General features: G+C 47.6%; 1 protein-coding gene across 2 annotated transcripts in view; it reads right to left on the bottom strand.

Moving 5' to 3' along the window:
- Positions 1–148: 148 nt before the first annotated feature.
- LOC105564247 (storkhead-box protein 2) overlaps positions 149–25689 on the bottom strand; it is a 99570-nt gene continuing 74029 nt past the window's right edge. Inside the window, exons 4-8 of one of the 2 annotated variants that reach the window (XM_012016483.1) lie at positions 10299–10754; positions 6614–6820; positions 5661–5845; positions 4892–5371; positions 149–4651 (exon numbers count right to left, since the gene is read on the bottom strand). In XM_012016483.1, the coding sequence (XP_011871873.1) occupies positions 3479–4651; positions 4892–5371; positions 5661–5845; positions 6614–6820; positions 10299–10754 (2501 nt within the window). In that variant the 3' untranslated portion in view covers positions 149–3478. The remainder of the gene's footprint in view (positions 4652–4891; positions 5372–5660; positions 5846–6613; positions 6821–10298; positions 10755–25689) is intronic. The other variant, XM_012016484.1, reaches the window with a different exon arrangement.

Genomic DNA, 25689 nt, shown 5'->3' with positions numbered 1-25689 from the left:
TTATACTGTGGCTCAGATCAAAGGTGCCGACAGAGAGTGGGCATACTGGTTATACTGTGATCCGAGTGTCATGGCGGCCGCGCCTGGACAAGACCTTTCGAACTCCGTGGCGGTAAGTGATTCCCGCGCAATAATGCATGTAACGACGCCTTTTTCAACTCTTTTCTTTATTACTCATATGCTTTCGTTGTTATAATGATACGTGAGATTATACAGTGGTACTCTACAAGTTAGTTTTGATAAGAAATAAGGGGCGCGGATTCGGAAAACGTTCCCGCCGCTCGCGGACGCCGACTTTCCCCGAGGGAATGTGGACCCGAGAGCGACGTCCGCCGTATCCTCCGATTAATGTAATCGGATAACTTCTACGTCCACTCCCAAAACGCAGGTGATCGAAACTCAAAGAGGATTCGTTTGTCTTTTTAAATTCTCTCCGAATGTAACGTACTCGAAATGGAAGCATCAGAGAGGCTGCCCTTCCGATGGTTTGAAGAGGACTCCATGGAATGCTTTTCGACTTCTTGTGGAACGAGATTAAAGCTAAAAAAAAAAGAGCTTGAAATTGACGACGCGAAGGCGATATCGAATCGACGTCAATTTTACGGCGTCGATGTCGATTCGACATCGTTTCTCGCTGGAAAAGGACTCCATGGAACACTTTTCCCGACTTCTCGTGGAACGGGATTGAAGTTGAAAAGGAGCTTAGAATTCGTGACGTAAGGACGAATTCTTTTTGGACTCTTGGAGAATGTTTTTTAGGGCAGAAATGGAGTTCGAAAGAATTCATTTGCAGTTCGAGAATTCAGAAAGAATTCTCTTTGGATACTCTTTGGATTCTCCGCGCTATCTCTGGGTTCCTATCGACGCAGATCAGCTCTGATCCCGGTTTGACCCACTTTGTGTCTCCTTCCAATTCCGAGAATTGAAATTAGGAAACGGTAAACGACCTAACCGAGATTAAAGTTGATCTACACCGGTAGAAGTGGACACATAGTCGTTCGACCGGCAGAGTCGCTCGAGGAAAAATTTCTAATCGTAATCTCTAATCTCTTTGTTGTTTTAACAACACGTTTATCGATAAGAAATTATCAATTGTATCCATTACTGAAATATCACCCGACAATTGAATCAATCGAGCTTTGAACTCATTTTTAACGGACCTCAATATCATCCTTGACAAATTTTCAAATATCACACATTAGTTCAATTATAATGTAAATAATTAAAAATCTCCCGCGTGTGTTTGTACCGAGATCGATGTCAAAAAATTTCTGAATATATTTCAAGTCGCATTAAACCGTTTAAAAGATCAATTATACTAATAATTTATACAGATTAGCGCTAATAATAATAATAATTTATACAGCAGCGCCATAAAGAATTGTTACCTGCGTAGCAGCAATAATTCGCAAGCGACAATTATTTCTGGCACCAATCGACGCACGACACTCGTAATTATTTAATCGATAACGACGGGTGACTCAAAGAAACGACACCAGCGGAAAGTCGGCGCTTTTCGAAACGTAGAGCGAACCCGCGTCGTCGATCGGTTAATCTGCGGTACAGAGTACGAAATGTACAAAGCGGGCTCTCATTCCTCGTCTCTCGTGCTCACGTTAATTCCCTACCTCTTTTATTTCCTCTCTCTAACAATATAAAACTACGGCTTCGCGCGCGATTGGCGTTACTTAAGATTCATTCCCTCTCCTTCTTCCCGCGCGTTTGCTCGCGCCTGACCCGAAATCGTCACCGCCCGGTCAGAAGTGGCTCGTCGATCGACATCGAGTCCGTCGCACTCACGTGGTTGCGACGTCGATCGACAAGCCACTTCCCGCCTGGGCGTCGTCGCCGCCCGATGAAACGGCACCGCGCGAAATCGCCGTGCGAACGGAATCGTTAAGGCGGTCGTTATTAAGTACTACGATAAGTTTTGGCACTTACAGATTTTACGATTGCACTAATTGCGAATGGTACCGGCCGCGCGCTCCGGGGGAAAAAAACGCCCTTCCTCTACGCTATGTATAACATATGTATATTTGATATCAAATCTCCGCTGTGCGCGGGGCGCAACGGGAGTCGCGACCCTCGCAAGATCGTTCCTCGATCCTTTCCACGTTATCCGGGCTTCCTGGGGACGGTATTGCTATTAATTTTTAGGTCGGTTAAGCTCGCGCTTAATAGCGCGCCTGATAAAGGCATTTCGCCGCTTTATCGCGACGTTATCGTCCGAAAGAGAGATTTCACAGGACTCTCTCCCCCCCCCCCCCCTAAACGCATCGCGTTACAAAACTTCGCTGTACCGTTTACTCTTACTTCGCTACGAAGGCCCGAAGGTCCGTTTATCGCCGCGACGGCGTAGTAGATTAGTATAAAAAATGCCCGGAAGTGTGAGTGCGCAGTTTGAAAAATGGCAGTGCCTTGAATTCGGAAAAGGTCCTTCACCTCCTCCCCGTTTGCTCTGCGGGTCGCGCGTGACCGTTGTACACGAGATATGTCGCTTTGACAAGTCGCTTTAGCTCGAGTAAAGCGACGCAAAACCGTCGATGTTACAAACGTTACGACGCGCGCGTGTACCCACGAATCCTACGAGTCTTGAAAAGAGTCAGGTGTACTTCATTCTCGGATACCCGGGTTACCAAAAACTGATACTTGAGACGGTGACTGCCGCCTGCCCGAGAGAGCATTATCAATGTCTTTCCGGTGCAACTTTGACGAAACGCGAGGACAAAGTACCTGCCCGATAAGAAATGATTCGTCGAAACTATGTCGAATCGACATTGTCAAATTGACGTCGACTCGACATCAATCCCAGTGAGAAATGATTCGTCGGTCGATGTCGAAACGATGTCGAACCGACAACGATCGACGGATCATTTCTCACCGGGATCTGACGGTGTCGATGTCGATCCGACATCGTTTCGACATCGATCGACGAGTCATTTCTCACCGGGTGTCTGTCATTCGATTGTACGATTTACAATTCAATTTGAAATTCTATATATTAAAACGTTCAGTAATTCGATCGTGGGGGGGGGGGGTGTTTTTTCGGGGTGGTCTTTGAAAAAATCGCCTCAAAGCGAGATCGAAAATTTGATTGATAAATCCGGACAGTACAAAAGATTGGCACAGCGATCGTTCGGGAACACGGATGCTCATTAAAGAACACAGAGAGGAGAAATGTACGTAAGCGACAGATCACTGGTAACTGTTACGCATGTTCCGTGTGCAATATTCTTACGCAAGCCGTGGCCTTTTTCCACTAACAAACAAAACTTAAGAAGGAAAAGAGTAGCTTTCTATCCTCGTGTATGAGAAGCAAGGCGTTAGTGACGTTCCTTCGATACTGCTCGCCTCGAGGCACGTTGTTTTTTTTTTTTTCTTATGGACGCAATATGCTCGGACGGGACGCGAGAATCAACCCCTCGTCCCACCCTTATGGTACGATAATCGAAGGCTGTTTCTTGGGAGGGGACGAAATTCAAACGAGGCCGAAATCCGTGTGAACGGTGACGTCGCAGTTGTTGGGCTTATCGGCGGCCGCCATGTTCACCTCCACCAGGGTGTCGACGCTGTTGATCGGGCAGCCCTTGAGGATCTTCTGCGCCGCCAGGCTGGTAAATTGCACCTGCATGTCGCTGAGACTGGGATAAGAGTGCAGATCCGAGCCTCGGCTCACGGTCTTGTCCAGGTTGGGCTCGGAGCCCTGAGGAGCCCGCTGCTGCTTCACCGTCTCGAGGTTCTCGATGTAGACGTCGTTGAAGGAGCCGCCGAAGCCGTCGTACGACTTGGTGGGCGACGGCGGGTTCGAGGCGATGTTGTTCTTCGAACCGGGATGAAGTAGATTGCGGTAGCTCAGCGCGTCCTTCGACAGCGACAAGCTGAGCTTACGCGAGTTGTTCATCGCGTCGTTGGTGTTCTTCGTGGTGGACAACGCGGCAGCCTCGTGCACCAGGGCGTTCTTGTCGACGTTGTTGGTCGAGCCGTCGATCAGATGGGCCTGACTATTGTTGAGGCGGTTGGTCAGTTTTAGCTTATTAGGCACTTCATCCTCGACTTTCGGCTTGTTCTCTTTGTCGGATTCCGACAGTAAAAGGCTCGCTTTTGGTTCCTTCGACGCGTACAGCGACGACGGACGCTCAGCCTTGACCGGCTTGTTCAGCTTCTCGTCGTCTAGCTTCGATTTAAAAAGCTTCTCGTCGTCCACCCGGGTCTTGTAGGCTTTCTCGGCCACCAGCTCCCTCTCCTGCTTCTCCTTGCAGTCGATGACTTCCTTCTCGGCAATCTTCGTCTTCACCGTGCCGTTCTCGAAAGTGATTACGGACCTCATCGGTGAGTTATTCTGCTGAACGTAGATCTTCGTGCCGGGCGAGCCGGAAATGGTCGTCGTGCTGGTCGTGTTAGAAGCCAGCGTCACGCTATTCTGTATCGTCCGTTGCTCCTGCGACGACGGGCTCAGATTGGTGGACACCTGAAGGGTTATCGAGTTCTGTGCCTCTTGCAGAGGAGTCAGCGAACCTTGCTGAACGACTTTGAGCGGTGACGATTTCGTCGACAGCGTGGCCGTCTTCAATGGCGAACAAGTCAATTTCGTACTGGAAACCGACTTGCCGCTAGAGTGAGACGAGTGGCCCGACGAAGTTTTTTGCAGCACCTTGAGATAACAAAATTTCTTTGTTCAGAGATAACAGAAAAATTGAAACGAAGAAAATTTTTTAAATTATATCGAGATTACATAGACTAATCGATCTGTTATTATCCAAACAAATTTTGCACTTTTCGATACATTTGTAAATAATGACTGGAAATATTTACAAGTCTTTTCTTCTATGAAGGAAAGTACACGTTCATGTAAATATTTCGTTATATATTTGTAACAAAGCTATGAATTCACCTTGTGCTGCGGAGAGCCGTTGGCCGACTTGGTGCCGCCGTTGCTGAAGTCGTGACTTGGTCTTCTGGAGTTGGACTGCCTGGTGTTAGGCCTCCCCAACGTAGCCGTCTTAGCCGGGCTGGCATTCATCGTTCTAACCGAACCGGAGCTGCCGCCGCTTCTGCTGGGCGACGAATTCGTCGAGTTTTTATCGTTCGGCGTCTGATTACGCGCTTGATAGCCCTCCTGGTTGGTGGTGCTGGGCGGCAGAACGGACGCTCTGGACGTGCATCTGCTCAGACTGGAGCATTTGGACCTCGGCAGAGTGGAGCACGGTGACCGATGCCTTCGCGAGCTCCTTGGCGTCGAGTTGGCCAACAAGCTCGAGGAGTCGCCGCTGGCTTGGCGCCGATGTCGCCTTGGTAAAGTGGCCGATCGCACCGAGCTCGAGTCGTCCCATACTTGGAAACTGGCCTGCGACTGGTCTAGACCCTCCATCATCTGCGAAGAAATTTCAATCGATCTAATTTTCTGATCCAAAGTTCGCTACGACCAAGACATCCTTATTTTCTGCTTTTAATTCAATTCCAAATCCAATTATATCGATCGTTTGCATCCATTTATTGTTATTAACTTTTCAAGTTCAACGTCGCTGATGGCTCGTTTTGTTGTCGCGTCAAGAATTTTCATTAATTGTCAGGGAAACCGGTTAATTGGCCTTGCGGCGCTAGAAGTACCGCGTAAGCAGTTTTGTCTTGCTAGTTCTTCTCGGGAAGTGCGTGCAACTTACCGAAGGGCTGGCGGCCCTTGTCTGCGTGGCAACGCTATGCAGATGCACGACGCGCGGATTAAACCACTCGGTGGGGGGATACTGAGCACTGAAAGTGCCCATTAACGGTGCGCCCTTCCTCCTTGTGCTCCGCCGAAAGAGCCTGGAGAGCAGGCCTATCTTCTCTGAAAAAATCCCGGAAAAGCCTTGAGGAAAGGATTTGGATTTTGTTGCGCTTTGTTAGAAGACAACGAGGAAAGGGCTTGCCAGCTACAGGGTGACTACGAAGCTGCAATCTGGATTGTAATATTATACGAGCTATATGTACATAGGATATTCCGCAATAATTGCAATTGTTTATAATTGTCCCTAGTTAGGACGTTTGTCGCAAAACTATTAACCAGAAAAAGGTAGAATGCATCTCTGTAAAAGTCAATCAGTGAATATTCACTGATTTACAGTTGTAAGTATAGAGAAAAGAAAATCTCTATTATGAGTTAGTAGGTTTTCAACGTCCAAATTCAATCATGAATCTTTTTCCGCAACGATTACGCGATCTAACAATCAATTTTCCACTAAACAGAGATTTCACTCCAAGGACAATAAATTCATGGTGGAACCAACAGATGATGCCTATTAATTTGGCAGAAACTCCGCTATCTCTTGTTAGAAGCGTATCTCATAATAGAAGGACTTTGCTCTACCATTGCGATTTTCAGTCAGCTATTCACTGTGTTTAGTGATAATCAGCTGATCGACTTTCAAAGAGGCGCCAAATAAAAATCGCTCGATCTGCGAATACATCCTTCGAATACAAATATAATTAAAATTATGTAACGCTAAAAAGCCCCGAAATTATGCTCTTGAAAGGACAGCTATATACAATCGGGAGCATTGTGGATAGAAACGATTCACCCATCACCCATTAAAGCAGTCACCCATCACCACGCAATCCCTTCCCCGATTAGACTCACTGGTTGGACTGTGAGGCGCGCTGTCCGTGCTCGCGTATTCCGCGCTGGAAGACGTGTCGCTCCTTTCAGGTCTGCGCGGTAGGGACCGTGAACTTCCGCTTCTGTGTAAACGTCTGGCCGAGCCCCAAAGCCGCAGAGAGTGTCGCCTCTCGAGACGGCCGGGCATCGACCGACACCTGGCGAACAGGACTTTGTCGTTGGGATTTCCTGGAAGAGAGACAGGCAAAATTGTTTTTAACGCTTTGCATTATGTAAAATAATTACATGTGTACACTGTACGTAAAATGAATTGAATGTTTAAAAAATATACCCAGTGAGAAATGACTCGTCGATGTCGAAACGATGTTAAATCGACGTCAATTTGACGGTGACGCACTGAGTGCAAGCTGCCGAATTCGCTATTAGAGATTTTACAGTCCTCATATTTGTGCTGTGAAATAAGACACGAATAATCGTGGAAAGTGTCTGTGAGGAAAATCAAGGTGTTACCACACCGGACAGATCGACTGGGAGGAGCGAATTCTACGCGGCGCGGAAATATCGGAACGACGCGTCGCTCCGGTTAAAAGGGTTAATCTCATGACCGAGCGGCGCGTTGTAACTTAAAGAAAAAAGGAAGAAACGGAAAAAAGTGGAATACCCTCATTCCTGAGAGTTTAATCTTGGTACACAGCCACGGGCGATACACCGACGTACCGACCGACGACGAGTGGGTTACCAGCGTGAGAATCAGCCGAGAAACGAGTAAGAGAAAAGTAGGAAGATTATATACGTGTGGTCCTCTCTTCTCTCCCACTTTCCGCAACGATGTCGACAGCGTATGTAACGGTAGACAATGTCGTGACCAATAGCTAATATATCGGTTGTGCTAAACGCTTTCCAGGCATCGTCGGCTCCTCCAAACCGTTCTCTCTTCATATATATATATATATATATATATATTTCTCTCTCTCTCTCTCTCTCTCTCTCTCTCTCTCTCTCTCTCTCTCTCGCTCGCTCGTGCGCTGGCGACTCTATTCTCCTCCGCGTACGCATGGCACGCACTCAACATTGAGAGAAAAAGACTGAAAAAGGACACGCCGCAAGAAGCTTCCGCCTGCGTTGTGGTATAAAGGTCTCGACCGGCGATATATCATGAAACGCGAGAACTTTTTGCCGCGAGGACGAGAAAAAGTGCGCAGAGAACTTCTGTCGCGCAGCGAAACGACAATTGCGTCGGGATTTTTCATGCGTAATCGGGAGGGGGGATCAGCGCAGCCCTGATTTCTCGGCTCCAGAAACGCTGACGACGGAGGTCGGGAATAAGAATGCGAGCGGGCGTGTGTGTGGCGGAGAGCGAACGTTGTCCCTCCCCGGGACGCACTTCCGCGAACGTGGCAAAAGGCGAAATTAAGATCGCGCGCTGATTTTTCGTACGCGGTCGCGAGAGGAATCGACGATCTTTCCGGCGGCGAGGCTTGCGCGGCTACCAAGGACGACAACAACATAAACGCTCTCCCGACCCGTCCGTCGAGTATAGTCGCCGGCAGAAAAAGGCCCTCGCGGAGCGAGCAGCTCTTAGCGAACTGCTCTCCTCTCCTGGACACAATCGGAACGTTTCCCGAACACGTGCCGAACGAGTTTGCCTGGACCGACCGGTCTGCCGGACGGAGCGAGTTCGTTCTCGCGAGTTTTACGAGGGCCCACAGCTTCCCGCGCATCCTCCCGCGAGACACACGGCAAAATCGATCTCGGGCCTCGCGCCCGGCTTATCCCTTCGTCCTTTGTGCGCGTCGTCCTTTTGTCATCGGGCGTCGCGCGTCGCAAAAATTGCGCGAGGCACGATAACGCGGCGCGAACGCACCTCGGGGGGTCAATTCTGTACCTTACGCCACAGTGAAAATGCTAAAAGCGAGTAGCTTTGTCTCTTTCCGAAGGGTAAACTGCTGAGGGCACTGTGGTGTACAGATTTGCAGCATTACCGGGCATTACTAGGCATTTTTGTCCATTAGTTTGGGCATTAGATCCTGCTGGAGCATTAGTTCTCTGTAGTGACTCAGTATCGTTGCTAACTTTTCTCAACTTTGCCAGTCTTTTATACCACCGTTAAATTTTTTGAAAAAATTGTCTTCGATCAATGTGTAATATTGAATGTATATTTTAGAATAGGATAAAACGAGATAAAACTAAGATAAAATAATTATTAATTATGACAAGGGCGCTAGGAGCATGTGACGATAAACTGATATTTGACGATATGTTTGTAATGAGATGGAAGACGAAACGGAACACAATAGTCAGTTCTTTGACAATATAAATATCGACATGTTTAATTTGATGTCAGACGTTTCGGTCACTGAAGGTAACCCTTTCCAGTGACAAACAAAGTAATTATTAATGCGCCAATTATCAGATAAAATAATGTCCACTCTGGGAGAAAAAAAAGACAGCGACTCATTTTGGGGCCCACAATTAGCAACCGAATTATTTGGATTGTTCGTAACTTAAATCTTTCATGAATTTTACCCCGCGTAACTAAAAATTGGCACTTAGCTGTTCTATCTATATCCAAGACATAGTTGTACTAATCTAACTAAAGATTTAAAGTTACACTAATCAATTCTCTCAATTAGTTCTGTCGATATTCAGTAACGCAAAGTTAATTCTCACCTAAGAGGCACTAACCGAAATGTTAAGTTGCTTAACTACAAAAAGAAACGGTGAAAAATTTTCCCAGAATCCAGTTACGAACAATCCAAAATAATTTGATTACTAATTGTGGGCCCCAAAATGGGTTGCTGACCGTCTTCTTTTTCCCCAGAATGGGCATTGTTGTACATAATTTCGATCGGCGGTTTACTCGTCTCTTTCTAACCGTCCTCTTAAAAAGAGACAAGGCCGCTCACTTTTAACATTTTCACTGTGCTGTAAGACACAGAATTGACCCCCCCCCCCCCCTCTTCGCACACGCTTTATGTCACGCCTGCAGCGTACATAAATTTCTCAGCGACTATATTATTTAATAACGAGAATTTCTCCACTCTGTCGCACTATATTTAGTACTTTCCTGAAGCATAATTTCGGTCTCCGCAGCGTAATGCACGTTCACGGCGTCGTGGAAACGGTGCTAACGCGTTTAAATTGATCGGCAACGCGTTATAAATTAACTGCCGCGATTGATATCGCGGGACGGCGCGGCGATTCAACGGGGAACGTGGTTACGGGAAACTTTCCCTCGCGGATAACTTCTCGCGCGCCACGGGAGACAACGGGATACGCGACACTCTATCTAATAAGACGCGCGGAACTCCGCGGGTTACTACCGAATGAAGACGAAAGCACGTTAATCGCGTCGTCACCCGACACCGTCTCTCGCGCGCGATTTATACAGCCGATATATATTTTTACAGCGTCAGCTTCTAGCGCGACAGCTTCCTCTCGTGGAAGCGCGTGACGTATATCTACGCTTGTTGCGATTAATAGCCTGTCTCGTCCAGCAGCGTTCACGTTACCTCGCGTTTTCACATTTGAACGGAAATGTCCGGAAAACCTGGCAGAGGGGAATGTTCGACTAATAACGTTCCTCCAAAGTCGTCGCGTACACGTCGAAACGCCGCATACGGGAGACGATGGACTTTGTCTATTGAGAGAACGGCTCGGGGTGACGTCAGGCTCAGAAAATAATTAGCGAGACTCGTCGTCTTACCTCCGCAAATAACGTCCGCCAGGTTGGTCTGTACAGCCTGATGCGTAACATCGCCGTCTCGCAGAGTGAGCATCTCGCCATGTACGAGCGCCACCGCCTCGTCGTTGCTCATCAGCATGCTACCCTGACCTCTGGACCCGTTCACGTCCCTGGAACACCGCCTGGAGCTACCGGAGTCGCGTCTAAGCCTCTTGGTCTCGGGCGTTACGACGAAGTAGCCCTGAGACGTGTGATAGATCTTTCGTTCTTGCATGAGCTTGGCGAGCGCGTCGTAAACGAGCTCGCGGCTGGGCCTCTGCATGGCCGGGAAGGCATTCCTCAGGGCTGATCTGAGGGTGTCCAAGGTCGCCGCCTGCCGCTGGGAAGTCAGCTCCAGAATGGCCCAGCACAAGGCTTCTGGCAGCGGCGTGAACTGACCTTGGGAAACTGGAGCCACCAGACAGTCCTCTATATCACCTGCAAAACGGGAGAGGCTCGTGATTATTAACGCCGGCATCTTCGTCCGCGGGCCGCGCTATTTTTCTGGGAATTAATTGAACGGCGAGTTATCATCAACGCGGCCGTAGTCGCTTTACGTAACTTGCTTTATGCCTCAGATACCAATTTTGCGCCGTTATAGTCCCGCGCGCCGGATTTTACGACCGTTCGTCACATTAGCACCCTCGGGGATTAAGTGAGCAATAAGTGGAGACGTCGTAATTTTAGATTTTCCATTTATTTCTGTCGCCGTCGCGAGCAAATTTCCGTTCGTCTTCTAACGCGACTTCGCAATTTTGTTCTCAAGGCTGCCGCAAGGTGGAACGCGACGGCTACTCTGCTCTACAAATCCGGTGACACGTTCGAATTAAATTGCACTCGTGTTAATGCCTTTCTAGACGAAATCGAGGCTGCTCGCATTTCCATACGTGTAACGACCGCTAAGTGTTTCGTTGGGAAACACACGGCGATGGGAAGGAGTCACGTTGCATTTTATGCCGCGTTCGTGACCACCGGGGGCTTCATGGACGCAACGGAGATACAGTCGTTCCAATTGCGCATTAATCGAATTCCTTCCACGAATGAAGACGAGGAACAAGTCGCGATCGCGGCGGACGTGAAAAAGGACGGCGAGTTTATTAAGCCCGGGCGGCGGAGCAGCGGCTCGGGATATTGCGGGAGAATCGAGACCCTTGTTCTTCCAGTCACGTTTTACGGTAACCTGGCGACACCGCGACTGCGTGCTCTCCTACATCTGGTTCACGCCCACAAAAAGAATATGGATTATTCTAAACTCGGGGAGCGGAATCTCGAAATTCCCCGCGAGGCCTGCCCGCGCCACGGTCCGTGCGACGAATCTCTAAATTTCCCATCCAAGCCGATCCAAGACACAGAGAAAGTCAATGCCAGCGTAAGACACGTACATCCCGCTCGCCTACATATCGCGGTATTATCCGCGATAAAATATTTTATTCCAATCGTAAACGATATGCCGCGCACAGAAATGTCTATTTGTGAAATCGCCGCCCGATCGCTTATAATTAAAGGTTTACCACCGATAGAGAAGCTCTCCGTTCGCAGTGCGGGAAAGTCGACTGCCAACGTCGACGTGAGGCGGTACAGTTCGTCTAGTTCGCTGAAATATTTTAATCAGTGTAATCGCGGCTAGTATGCCAGGGCTCGACAATGCATTCGCGAGGCCACTTGCTCCACCGATCGTGCATAATTAAAGGTTTGGTGCCGGCGCGGCGGAGAGGAGCTCTATTTAAAGTTCGTGCGATCGCGGGCCCGCCCTCTCTAAAGCGCAACTCTGCAATTTCCCTGCACGTCTGTCAACGGTTGCCTTTGTTGTTCGCGAGACAGGGCTAGACAGGAAAGAGCGGATCTCCAATTACGCGTGTAACTAACGTGTAGAAAACGCCCGCTTCGCGAGCTCCCGTTAAACAATTGCCGTAAATAGGCCGAATAAGTCCCGCCGCGCTTCCTAGCTTCCTCCTTCGCTCCTATTCTTTCGGGGCGTCTCGCTGACAGGACAAGTTGTCTCGTTGTCCGCCTCTACGCCGACGTCTATCTCCGCGCAGCCGGGTCGTATGTAAACGGCCACGGCAATGCCTTCCACTTTCGTCTCAAACATCATTCTCACGCTCGATGCTCATTGAATGCGAAGATACCTATTTAGACTTCGACCGCTCTGTACTCCGACTACTTGGCGAAATTATTCTCACGCTCCACGTTCGTCCGCGTCTGCCTAGCTAATTATTTCTTCCAATAAAGTCTTTTATTCTATTCAAATTCTGAGTGCACGCATCTCTTCAACAATTTTAGAAGAGTATTCCAAAACACATTTTTGGGGAGGGAAGAAAACTATGCGAGCCAAACGCATGCAGGTATTCGTGCAAAATTGTCCAATATGGAACTTTTTACTGAATTTATAAATTAATCATCAAACGTTTCGACCGAATTATAAAAGGTGTTGCATAAAATTGACAAATATAAAAAAAATTTAGAAACTATTTATAATCACATTTAATTGAATGGAGAATGTTTAATTTTTTATTTACACATCTTTCATGTTTTTATTAATATGCATATTATATTGCTACGTAAAACAATGCGCTCGAAACTTTGACTATATAAAATCGTATTCTATAATCATTGGATATAACATTTTAATACGAGTTTTACAGTTGGTGCAATTTGTTGATTTCATTCCTTTTGTAAAAAAGGTAGATTTGAGTACTTTTTTTACCGAAATTTTGTTCATTATATATTTATTCTTCCTACGCGTATACTTGGCTCTTTTTGTACCCTTTGTAAAAAGGTAATTTTGTTAAGTTATTCTCACGCTCCCCGCTCGTCCGCGTCTGCATAGCTAATGGAATCAAATATCGTTGTTCATTCAAAGATATTTCACGTTGCGATACCTTACATAATTGAAAGAAAAAATTCGTTATCGTAGCTAATCATGGTTTGCTAAAAATGTTTGCTGCCATGGCTATAAATTTCTAAACCACAGCGAGCGATTTGCTGTCTCACCTAATACAATAGGCACAGTAGCAAAATGTTTAGCTAGCGCAACTATTGGCTGTCCATATTTTACAACTGAAATTTAATTACCGCATGCAGTTTTTAGCTACATTTTTCTTCCCGTGTGTTGTAAACGGCTCGGTACAGCACATATTAGTAATCAGGAGAACTTTGTAATCTCGACTCCGTGCATTGTTTGTACACTTATTTACATCTCCCCTCGCGGTGGTCAACGAAATGATCGCGCGTCGCAGCTTCACAACGACAAGCGGCACCTAACGCTCACGTGGGAGCGGCCAGTTTCGGTTTCATTCGCGAGCAAGATCTCTATCTTGGCGCGGCAAAAAAAGTGCATGATCTACATCGTCGTGCACCGAGAGATCGCGAAGGAAACGAGCCGTGTGCACCGCGTTGCACAACTTCCAGGGAGCCCCGGCGACGACAGGCGTCGAAGACGGACGTCGTGGCCGAGGCGAGCGGGTTATCGTGGAACTCGATACGTCGCTTTCTGGGGCGTGGATGCCTTTGCCGAGTCCGCGCTCCACGTCGTGGGAATCCCGGGGCTCGAACGTGTCCGCCGCGCGCGGTTTAATCTGGCGCTCATTATCGGCGCGCGCTCCGAATTCGAGTGGTCGGCCGGCGAGACACGCGCGAATTCGCCGCGACGCAAACCCTCGAGGAGCGAGCTCCCCGCGCGCGACACCGCCGAGGGACTCTTTGTCTCGGCGTGGCAGACCCTCGTTTCTTTTTCGAGACACGCGTTTCTTATCCCCGAGCGATCTTTCTTTTGAGGGGCGATTATATGACGTCGGATAACGCGGCTCGAGTCTCGCCGCTCTTGTTTTGCTCTTGAAATTAAACTGTCGGAGCGTGTACGCGCGCAATTTCAGGTGTATACGCCGGGAACACCGACAATTAGACGCGCGTCATAAATTTTCCGGAAAGCGTTCTGCATGCGCTCAAACCGCTCCATTTGTCGTTTTGTTCCGATGCTGCGGCGCGCGCGATATAAGACCGCGCCACCGATCGGGACGGACGATTTATGGCCGATGGACATTTACCACCCAACTAGCGGTTGTGCGAATGGCCATTAACGGTTTTGGTCTTATTTTTGCTAGGCTACACGCTTTACGACTCGTCTACGCCTGTGTGTGGGTTTAGACTTAGAAAAGAATCGCTCTCGCATCGACGGCTGTTTCGATTTCTGCGTCGCTCTATCGGCTTTTACGGCTTTCTCCCGATCGCCGAGATCGCCGATATTGCAATGTCATTTGGTCGTACAAAGCCGCTCTTATTATATCCGAGTACAAAGTACTCTAAATAAAATCAGGCAACTGGTTCGGGGCGTTTATTAATTTTTTAATTTCTTTTTCTCGCTTATCGCGCGCGAGCTGAAACATTTCTCTCTTTCTCTCTCGGCTCCGTCCGAGACTGCACGTCACGAGGCTCGCAATAACAACGCCGAGTCGACGACACCGATCCGGGCAACAGTAGATACCGCGAAGCACACCTGCCGACCTGCGGCGACCCTGCGAAAGGCTATTATTAGCATCCTGCACCTTTCTATCATTCCGCGGGACTTTATTATAATACCACTCCGCGCTGCCCACGTAGACAGCATTCGTTTGGCGTATCCCGAAGTAAAAGGTAGAGAGCCGGCTGGCATTCGGGTCGGTCGATCCGCGCCCACGCGAAAATATATCGGCAAACATCACCGCGGGCGCAGAAACGCGGAGACAAGAGACGGTGGCTGCCGCGAGACGGGAACGACGGGGACTGGTTACCTCTCTCGGACCGTTCCTCGAAACGCGCGCGAGCGCGCTGGGATCACTTCCGGTGTACCGTACAAGCCGCAGAACACGCTGCATATATCCTTATCGCTGTGATCCATCGTGTTGGTTGGCTGGTCGGGTTGCTTGGTCGGTCGGTCGGTCGGTCGACCTCCGCCGCCTTTATGGCTGCGCTCATGGGAAATGGCAAAGACCACTCGCCACTCGAGGAATCACCTCGTAACAAGGCGACCTTTGAGTCGCGTGTACTCACCGCGGGTCCCCGGCGCGACTACCCGCTCGCTGATTATATGTAAATCCTCAAGACGCCACTTCGTACCTCCGGCTATATATCGATATTCCAGCGACTCATTCTCCCTCATTTGTTTATCTTACGCCGGTCTCTTTTTGCCGGGTTGCGTCAGCGTGCGCGCGCGCGCGAGAGCAAATACGGAAATTGTACATTAGATTAATCATACGTTAGATTGTTGATTGCACGGTGTAACAGCGTTGACAGCGGCGCGGAAACCATTTTACCTTTTCACTCCTCGAAAACCCGCGTTCGTCCGGAAGATTAAGACCCGGACACTTTACTCCCTACGGATTTGCTCCCGCAAATAACGCTAGTTAATTACTTGTTAATACGATATACACTGGTAGAAAAAAAAGGTTGCAGTTACCACAATCTCACTATAATTTATAGTCATTTTAGGAGCCAACCGCATTTTTTAATTCTTTTCACTGCGTAAGTTATGGTTGACCTAACAATGTATTGTAGTTCTCATAGACACAATATTGGTCCATGCAACTTGTGATATGGTTGTCATAAACCAAAACGAGCTTTTAATTTGGCAAGGTGTACTATAAATATTGCAATAACATCCACAAGTAAAATTTCGAATAACTGCATGCAATAGTAATAATCGTATTTATATTGAAAGTAATATTCCCCGCTTTTTATTATATATATTAATACATTGCGTTCACTATGGTCATTGGTTACGTCACTTTGCACTCATAAAGAATAGTACAAGAAAGCACCTTTCAAAGAAAAGATTCTTCTTACACACAGAAAAATATATACTACCTGCAAGTAAATATTATTTGTTCCAAGTATTTGATAAGTTTATATATCCGCAAATCTATCATAATGTCGTCGCAAGTGTTATATTTACTCAAAACATATTCTGGTTCTTAGTAAGTCTAGTACTTCAAACAAGAATACATAGAATTATTTGAAGCAAAACAATTTTGTTTCTTCTGATTTGGTTAAAAGAAGCATACGGAATTCTTCAATAAGTTTTATAATTTTCTTCAAAGAAGAATAAATTCTTTCTTTGAGTATAAGATGGCAAGTTTTTCTAAGACTAGTAACAAGTATAGCTTAAAACTATTATTAAGAAAATATTCTTTGTTGAAGCAAACTATTACTTAAACGGAATAAAATAAACTGAGTAATTACTTTTCTTGACTGTACAATAATATTTTTCTGTGTGTACGAGAAAGTCTTATACCGCGCGTCCCTCTAGGGAGGACATTCCGAACCACGTCACTTTTGTTTACCATGTGATTAGTAAGGTGGATGATAGAAATGTAGTTAAATTTACTATCATTGTGATTGTATTTACTGTAATATATAAAAATAATTAACTAATTTACTATTCATTACCTGGATATTTTAACAGAATAATAGTTAAAAGCTTATATTTTATTATTTATTGTTAAAAATTCTCCACATCTCCTCTATACCACCTTAAAATTTAGTTTTACTGTGGTCGTGGCGGTGGATGGACGTGCTTTCGAACACAATTCTCCGAGTGACGCCCCCAGATACGTCAAACCTCCCTTTTAATTTAATGACGTAACATTTGTAAGTAAATAATAATTTATGTGGCTCAAAATCCGACTGATTTCACTCTGCAATCGATAAAATTTAAATTGCAATTGTCCTCTAAGACTTACAAAACTTGTAGATTATCTAATTCCTTGAAAAGGACCACAACCCGTATGGTCGAAACGTCGGAGCCAAACAAATAAACCCACTGCCAGCCTAAAGTCGTGTAACAATTCTTTCTACTTATATTTTATAGTAATTTTTTAAATAGTTGGCATTACTGCGTCTATATGATTGCTATTACTAATATTATAGTAATAATTACTATAAAACTGATATTCCTGACTATAATTATTTTACTATGCAATTGTATTTTCACACACTACATATTTTTCTATCAGTGTATGTTTGTACTTGTTAATTAAAGCTGACGAACGTTTGAGTCGCTTCCCCTCTTAATTTTGTTCGTAAAAAGAGAACTGTAACTTTAACTAACGCTTATAGGAACAGTACAAGGATTGAGTCTGTCAACGTTGATCAAGTAAATTAAACGAGCCCCTTTCTCTCGTAACGTCAGCCACGACAGAGATAAAGATGAATGATTTATTTAAGTCTGACAAGTCTTGGCGGAGTCAATCTTGAAAGCAGCTGTCGATAGCGAAACTCTCACTTCGCGCGCGAAGGATGAAAGAATCCGCGATCCTTTCGGACAAGGCGTGGTTGGTTAATGTCCGATTCGCACGACCAGGTCTCTCGTGCGTTCCTGCCGGATTTATGCATCCCTGTCGGCAGTCAATAATCCCGGCCGAGACGCTAACCGGCCGTTTTGTTATCCGCGCGCGGAATGCGAGTGCAGTTATGTAAGAGGCGTGCAAGTCAATTACAAATAGATAGACACGCGCGTGTGCCCGGCATTCCGGTCTGCTCCCGTCGGCCGCGCTGTCGGAAATAAATTTTCCTACCGCGAAGGCGAGCGCGAATGCGCCCCGCGAATTCCCGTCGTGACGCGGAACGACGAGGAGCGGGTCGAAATCAAATGGAGCGCTCATTAAATTCAAGCGCGCGCTCTGAAACACGAACGTGCGCCCACGTCGCGGGATCGTTGCCGAGTACCGCACGTTGCGTCATCCGCGGCCACGATCCCCGGGGTATTATTGCATACAATGCGCCGGCACGTAACATCGTTCCGAAAATTAAGTCGTACGATTATCCGGCCTGTCTCTAACGAGATACGGATCTCGGCGCTGTTGTATTTTTCGGGAGGCACTTTGTGTGATTTCTCCGGTACCGAGGGTTAACCCCTGATGACGGCGCGTCACGCGGCGAGCGAACCGCGCTCGCGATCTTCGCTAAGACCTATCGAATCCGGGTTGCGACAATGTACACAACACTCGACAACGGCGACGGAACACACCGCGTCTGTAATGATCTTTGCCTAAGGCTAACTCAAACATCGTGCGGCTGGCTGAGACATCGCGAAATATCCAATCTGCGCGCCGTTAAATGCCTCGCATTGCAAAGATATAATATCTCGACGTTGAGTATTTTTACGGGGAAAAAAATTTTTCATTTGATAAAAATCAGAACTTTTTCATTGATACGCCACGGTGGTCGAATTGGTGAGACGCCCGCCTACCCAGTGAAAACAGCCTAATCAAAGTGATGTCAAAATGCCATCAAATTGATGAGGGATATGAGTAGTCAAAGTAATGGCAAACTGATGATAATTGGACTGCAAAACGTATCATGCCTTGATGGTGATTTAGGCCCGGTTTCACCAAATGTTGTTTAACTTCAATCTTGGTTCAATGCATGTTTGTCTCTTTCTAAGGTAACAGTTGGAGAGAGACAAACAACGAATTAAGCCAAGCTCAAAGTTAAACAACGTTGGTGAAACCGGGCCTTAGACTGTCATTTTGATGTTTTCACTGTTTCCACTGGGTAGCGAGAGGGAGGTCCAGGTTCAAACCCTTACTGAAAAAAAGAATGTAGTTGCCGTAGCTAAAAAAACAACTGCACGTGGTAACTAAACCTCAGTTGTAAAATATGGACAGCTAATATTTTGCTACTGTGTCTATTGTATTGGGTGTGACAGCAAACCGTTCGCTGTGGTTTAGAAATTTATAGTTATGGCAGCAAAATATTTTTAGCAAATCATGATTAGCCATGGTAGCGAAAATTTTCTTCAGTGCCGGCTGAAGTACTATTTTTCGCAATAGATTTAAAAATTAAAATTATTTAGACGCCAACCTCCTGACTTGGCTCTTGCTCCCTTATTACTTCGTATTTGTGCTTTCACATTAGAGCCTCGTGAATTCTATTAAAGTTTTTTTTTAAATTGAATTCTCGGACACGAGTGCTTCTGCAGGTTGTTGCGAAATCGAGTGAAATGCCTCGTTATATATGACACGATTCATGGTTAAGTATCTCGTATCATAAACGCGAACGTTGCTGTATCTCATGTGTTTTTATATCAAAGACACAAATAGCCTGGAATCACGGTGCACGTGCGGCTGCACTCGACGAACGCGGGAGGTACCGACGGCTCGCGGGCGGTACCTGCTTTTCGCGCAGGACCCAGTTTTTCAATAACGCCGCATTTTACACCACGCCCACGGACCCGCCACGTGGTGTCACCGGCTGCGAATTCCTACGGTCCCACGCAGGTGGTGAATGACGACATATCGCGCGGACAGCGCGGTATATGTACCTGCGCACTTAACTGCCGCCTTAAATAAAGCTTTCATGAGCTCGGTAGCGTGTCCTTAATCATCCCACGAGACGTCGTCGTAAAGTGTCATCTCGAATTATTAGCGTGGAATATCCTCTCGCGTTTCTTTCTATCGCGGAGACGTTGCGCATAACGCCGAAACGCTCGCGCATTCCCGCGCTATCATCCGTACGCGAAACAGAGTATGTACACGGACTTTCTCTAGCCTCTCGCATCCATCGAACGTAAGCCGCTTAACTTTCCGAGAAGGCATACGTATACGCGCGTACACACATACGCGTGCCCGCGTACACGGATCCGCAAATTGCGTGCGTCGAGATGCTTCTAGATGTACGCAAATGCGCGAGCGCATACATTATCGGAGACAATACGCGAAGCTATTACGAGGACGATCGTGTCGCAAGGCATGCAAAAAAAAAAGAGAAGTCGCCGCTGTTGATTGCGTCATTGCGCATCGCGATACAGATATCGCGGTCAAGTATTCTTCTCTCCCCCGTCGCGTCGAGGCTGAACCTACCCTGTCTGAAATAATTCTACAAAATTCTACAAAAAAAAATTAAATATACTACAAAAATTAAAATATAACTGCCAGAATCTAAGAAATTCTACGTAAATTTAAAAAGTGTTATAAAAATTAACATGAAAATGAGCTGGAACACTTTGTAATATTCTACAAGTAAGCAGATGATTTCATTCTTTAAGATTTTGTTGGTTCTCAAATTTTCAAAACTTAGTAAAGTTTTGTACTAATTTTTACAAAATTGTACATCATGAAATACTACTTGCAATAATTTCTTGATTTGAAAACATTGTAATTTGTGGTACTATTTAAAGTAGATATTTAAAAAAATGTTTCAACGAAAATATAAAAATTTCTATAAATTTCCATTTCAAGTCAATTTTTATAGTTATTTATAGAAACGTTTTCCGTTAGGGCATTCAGCACGCATGTCTAAAAGACATCTTTAAGATGTCTTTAAGTCGTCTCTTAGATGTATGTCCAAAAGACGACTTAAAGACGTCTTAAAGATGTCTTTTAGACATGCGTGCTGTATGCCCTAGCGGGGAAAAATTTATAAAAATTGACTTGAGATAGAAATTTTTATATCTTCGTTGAAACATTAATTGTTTTGTAAAAATATCTACGAAATAGTACCACAAATTACAATGTTCTCAAATCAAGAAATTATTGCAAGTAGTATTTCGTGAAGATGTACAATTTTGTACAAATTAGTACAGAACTTTATTAGTTTAGATATGTCCAAAAGACGACTTAAAGATGTCTTTTAGACATGCGTGCTGTATGGGAAGTCTCGTTGTGTCGGAAAATCATTTCCACGGCCGCGCGCATGAAATGCGCGTAACTTTGGGATAACTGCCCGCGGCGGTATCGCGTACGATCGCACGGAGCTGTCGTGACGCGCCGGCCACTTTCCATCCCGAGGCCCTCCTCGTATATCGTTTCTCGATGCAGGTTCCGCGCGCTATATATCCTTCTCGTGCCACATACTCGTATTACAGCCGCCTGGCGTATCAAGAGGACGCCATAACAATGCGAGGCATTTTAATCCCGCGCCTACGAGAACTGCATCAGGAAACGCGGGGGAGGGGAGGAGCGATGTAGAGCGAGCACGCGCGGGATCCGCTCTTTTTTTCCCCCCTCTTCCTTTTTTATCCCTGTCGTCGCGGGAGCCGCGCGAATCTGCACCGTTACGGTGATATTAAATTTCGCTGGATCGCCAACGGCGGCACGCGGCGGAGACGACTAGATCGCGCTCGGATTTAAATCCCGACCTCACGGGTCGTGTGATTTTTCGTCCGCCCGGAAAGACGATATGAGCCGAGGCCATGAGAATCGACTCGTAGCCTCGATTCCGCCGTTCGACGCTGCTGCATCACGCGGCCGCCGATACCATTCGCTCTCCGCGCGATAAGGGCGCAGCCGCTCGCTCGCTCGCTCTCGCACTCGACACGAGCCGTTTTGCAAGTACACGATCGCTCGACGCGCCCGTCCACCTCGCCCGTAATTGGACAGTAACTAAACTATCGTGGCCCTAATAAGTTTATTATTAATATATCGCGATTTAATCTCTCTCGCACGCAGCACTTAGCAGGATATACTATTAAATGCGAAGCGGACAGATTTGAGATTTTCGTTGCCTCATCGCCGATCACGACCGATAATGGCGTAATTGAGTTGAACCGAAAGGGATCGGGCCCTCGGGTAATAAATCTCACGTTGCGCTCGCGCTGTGGCGGCCGCGGCATCGGCCGGCGCGGTTTTTAATGATAATTAGGAAGCTTTTCTACGCGGTGAAGCATTGCATCGGTCCCGGGAACAAACTATCTTCGACCCGCCACTCCCAATCGAGAAAGTTTTATATTATTCTTGCCCATTGTTTCTCGGGCGGCAAGTTGTGTAAGATTGTAGGGCTCACTACTGCGTTCCTATCAATATTTTATCCAGATTGAATTATCCACGCTGCTGCGAATGCAGGATCGATATCCGATAGCTGTTGCGTTAGCAGACTAATAATTATCGCCTTCAAAAATTTTGACGTACGGCTGTGTAAAAGGAGCGAGATCTATCCGAACGAATTCGTGCCGGAGGTGTGTGAGAACTATTTGAAGCGAGTCGAATCGGGTGGGACACCATTTTGGTTTTCCACGATTCGACTCTGAATTGTTCGAGAATTTGAAATCTAGATGACTCGAATACGAATCGTGTACATCCACACTGTAGACCGCGATGCCCTCAGCGGTTTACCCCTCGATTCGACTGGCTTATTCTATCGATTCAGACTCGAAAAAGGAAACAGAAGTTGATGCGACTCGGCATAAAAATTCGGACATCTCTAATACATGCGTTTCTGAAATTATTGATATTCCTTTTGTTCAACTAAATGAATAAATTAAAACAACTTCGGTAGAATGTCAATAACGTAAATTATAATTTACCAAAGTTTGACGAAGCGTATCGCGTTATTCCATTAAAAAAGAAAAAAAAGTCACAAGTTCGAGGAGAATCGTAACAGCGAGCCCACATTCGTTGTAGCTAGTTTCTTACTAAGGTAGGTCATAAGGTAACACGGAAGTGATGCACGTATTTATCTGCGGAGGCGAATGTGGTCGCTTGACTATCGAGGCCAACGGAGCACAGGTGAAATGTCACGACTGTTTGCCGGTGATGAAATTCACTAACTGGAGATTAGGTGGCTGTAAATACAACGGTGAACGTCTAAAAACGCCGCCCTCGCGATATTAACGGCGAGACGGCACCGCCGATCTCTCATCTCGTTTAATTGCGCCGTTAATTTACGCCTCGAATTCTCTCCGGCGGCTACTTAGCGTCCCCGATGAGCGAAAAGTAAATAAGCGAATTCCCGATGAGTCACACGATCGACGCGTTAAAATCATTAGAAGATAAGCTCCTCTAGGCAAGGGGCGGGGAGGGAAAGGAGACTCCGCAAAAAGCGTTCCTTTGGCGCGGCGCGAATCGCCGACCTCCGCTCAAGATCGCCGCCTATCCTTTTAAAGCGCAAATTACACGTTGGCGAATCTCCTTTTCGTCGTCGTAAATTAAAAGCAGCGTCTTCAATTCCGCGCGGCAGAATGGGCGATTGCGGCGCGTCATCAATCACGCCGAAGATATATTCGCGGATTATTGTACTCCCTTGACATTAACCTACATATGTGGAAGTAATGCGACTCACGTCTCGCGGAGGCCAGCGGATTTTGCAAACGCAGCACCACGCCTTTCGTCGCCTCCACGGACGGGGCGGTGCGCGCCTTTGTAATTATGTCGCTCGCGGTTGGTCGCGCCTAACGAGTAATCGCCACGTTGAATCGCCCGGTCGAACAAAGCGCCGAATCGGTGCCGACGACCCGGGTGAGACGCGTCTCTCTTGTCGCGAACGGTAAACGATTCCCGGGGGAAACTACCGCGATAAACCTTTCGTTCCGCCTAACGGCAATTTTTCTGCGTTATTAAATCTCGCAGGTACGCTCGGCGGCATCGGACGCTCGACTGGCAGGCATATTCCGCCTCTCGTCCGCGTCTCGCGCATCGATTTACGTCGCGGGGTCTGGGATCGGGGACCCGCGAGTGTGAGGCAACGGCGAGCGTGCAGCGAGGAGAAACCGGTGTGTTTCCAATTCTAAAACGTGCGATCGTAGCCGCGCTACGACCTCGTCGTGCGCTCGGCTTAAATCGGATTCCGGGACGTGTGAAATCGCGTCGCTCGCGCGCGATCCCGAGCGAGTGCAAGCGGGCGAAGTCACGTAGCAGCTCGCGCCTAAGTGGTCCCCCCGATACCGGGCGCTGTCGACAATGTCCGTTCGATTCAGGTGCCCGTCCGCGAGCGCGCACGCCGCACGGGCCGGGGATGCAAACCGGTATGCGCGCGGTATCGAAGTCGATAATCCGGCGCAGAATTTATCTTACGATCCTTAGATCTGTTTCCTCTCGACTCGCGATTTCACCATTTCGTACGACGCCCGGCGTCGTTCGCCAAACACTTGTCACGACGAAAGCGTTTGCGCAACCGACGCGGCGCGGCGGGAGGAGGCGACGAGGAGGCACGCGGGAAATTCATCGGGAATGATATATTCAGGGAAAGCCGAGATCCCGCGGGCGTAGGAGCTCGGCGAGATGAAGAAATAAGTCATTCCGACTTGACTGAACGATCTCGCGGCGCGACTTGTCTCGACACTTATGTTCGTTCCACGTCGTAACGCGCCGCGTCGTTGTAATGGATTGGCCGTAATGAAACCTACGGTCGCGTTTCACCTGAAGAAACCCGTTTTCCTTAACGGCCACTAACAATGGCAACGCGATCGTATACCCACGCGAAAAATTGACCGCGCGAACGGCCACGGGCGCGAGAGCCGCGGCATCTTCCTGCCTATTTCCGAAGGGACATCCGCGCGCGTCGCGAATAGAGGAAACCGGTTAAAAACCGCCCCGTGCGATAAACATTGTCAACCTTTATAGCCGCCTGAGAAAATACCGGCCCGGCCCGGGGCCCGGCTGCGCTTTGCATTCGAAGAGCGTTATTAAAAGTGACCGGGGGGAGACGTTTTTATCTTACGCGTCCGATCGTTCCGAGAAATACGAAAGTATCGCCCCGTCGCCTTTTACTTTCGCCTGTTCGCGCGACGGGAATCCGCGATTCTAATCAAACTTCCACGACGGGGAATTCGCGCGCCGCGATTGAGACGCGGCAGCGGGGAAGGTAGCTCGGCGAATTTATGCCGTCCCCTCACCCCCGGGGACGACATCTCGCCTGTTCCAGCCCGCGTCCTTTATCGTCGGCCCGGACGAAAGTCGCCGCGATATCGCGATTCCCCGGCGCGCGCGCGCGCCAATTTCCCTACCTACATTTTCTGAGAACAAACCGTGCCAGACGGGCGGGCAATCCGGTGCCGCGATCCGCGCGCGATACCTACGTGCGCTTCGCGACGATCGGCGCGCGAGCAAGTGAAGAGAAAGAGAGGATTGTACATCTTGCGCTCTCGTGTGTCGAAGGTGGCGGGCGCGGGAGAAAGAGAGAGCGAGATGACGAGAGAGAGATACACGCTCGCGAGAGCTCTCCGGAACGGTCCAGTTCTCATGGATACTCGGACGTGGTGTGAGGTACTGCCCGACTTTGCCCGGCCTGCCGGGCTATTTCTTATTCATAAGCTCCACCAGCCGCTCTCGGTACAGGACGTTTCAGCCTTTTCCCAAGCGATACAAAGCGAATAAGAAAACGATATCTCGTCGGATAATCCCAGTGAGAAAGGATTCGCCGAATCGACATCGACACTGTCGCATTCACGTCGATTCGACATTGTTTCGGCACCGATCGACGAGTCGTTTCTCGCTGGGATTAGGCGCTACAGAGAAATATCTCAGATTTAGCAAAATGGAAAGGCTCTAAGGGCCGGTTTTTCCGGCCTCTTGGTGAGCTAATTAATAGTTAAATTGTATGTCTAGCTTTGTCTGGTTTGAAGCAAAAACAGAGACGTACGCTTCGTTTAACTCGACAAGTTAAGGGGATGCTGGAGTGATTC

This window comes from Vollenhovia emeryi, unplaced genomic scaffold (genome assembly GCF_000949405.1).
Source record: "Vollenhovia emeryi isolate VEMERY1.0 unplaced genomic scaffold, V.emery_V1.0 DF939167.1, whole genome shotgun sequence".
NCBI classification, from domain to species: domain Eukaryota; kingdom Metazoa; phylum Arthropoda; class Insecta; order Hymenoptera; family Formicidae; genus Vollenhovia; species Vollenhovia emeryi.
Note: the sequence above shows the minus strand (reverse complement) of the source record. Positions and strands in the feature narration are given on the sequence as shown.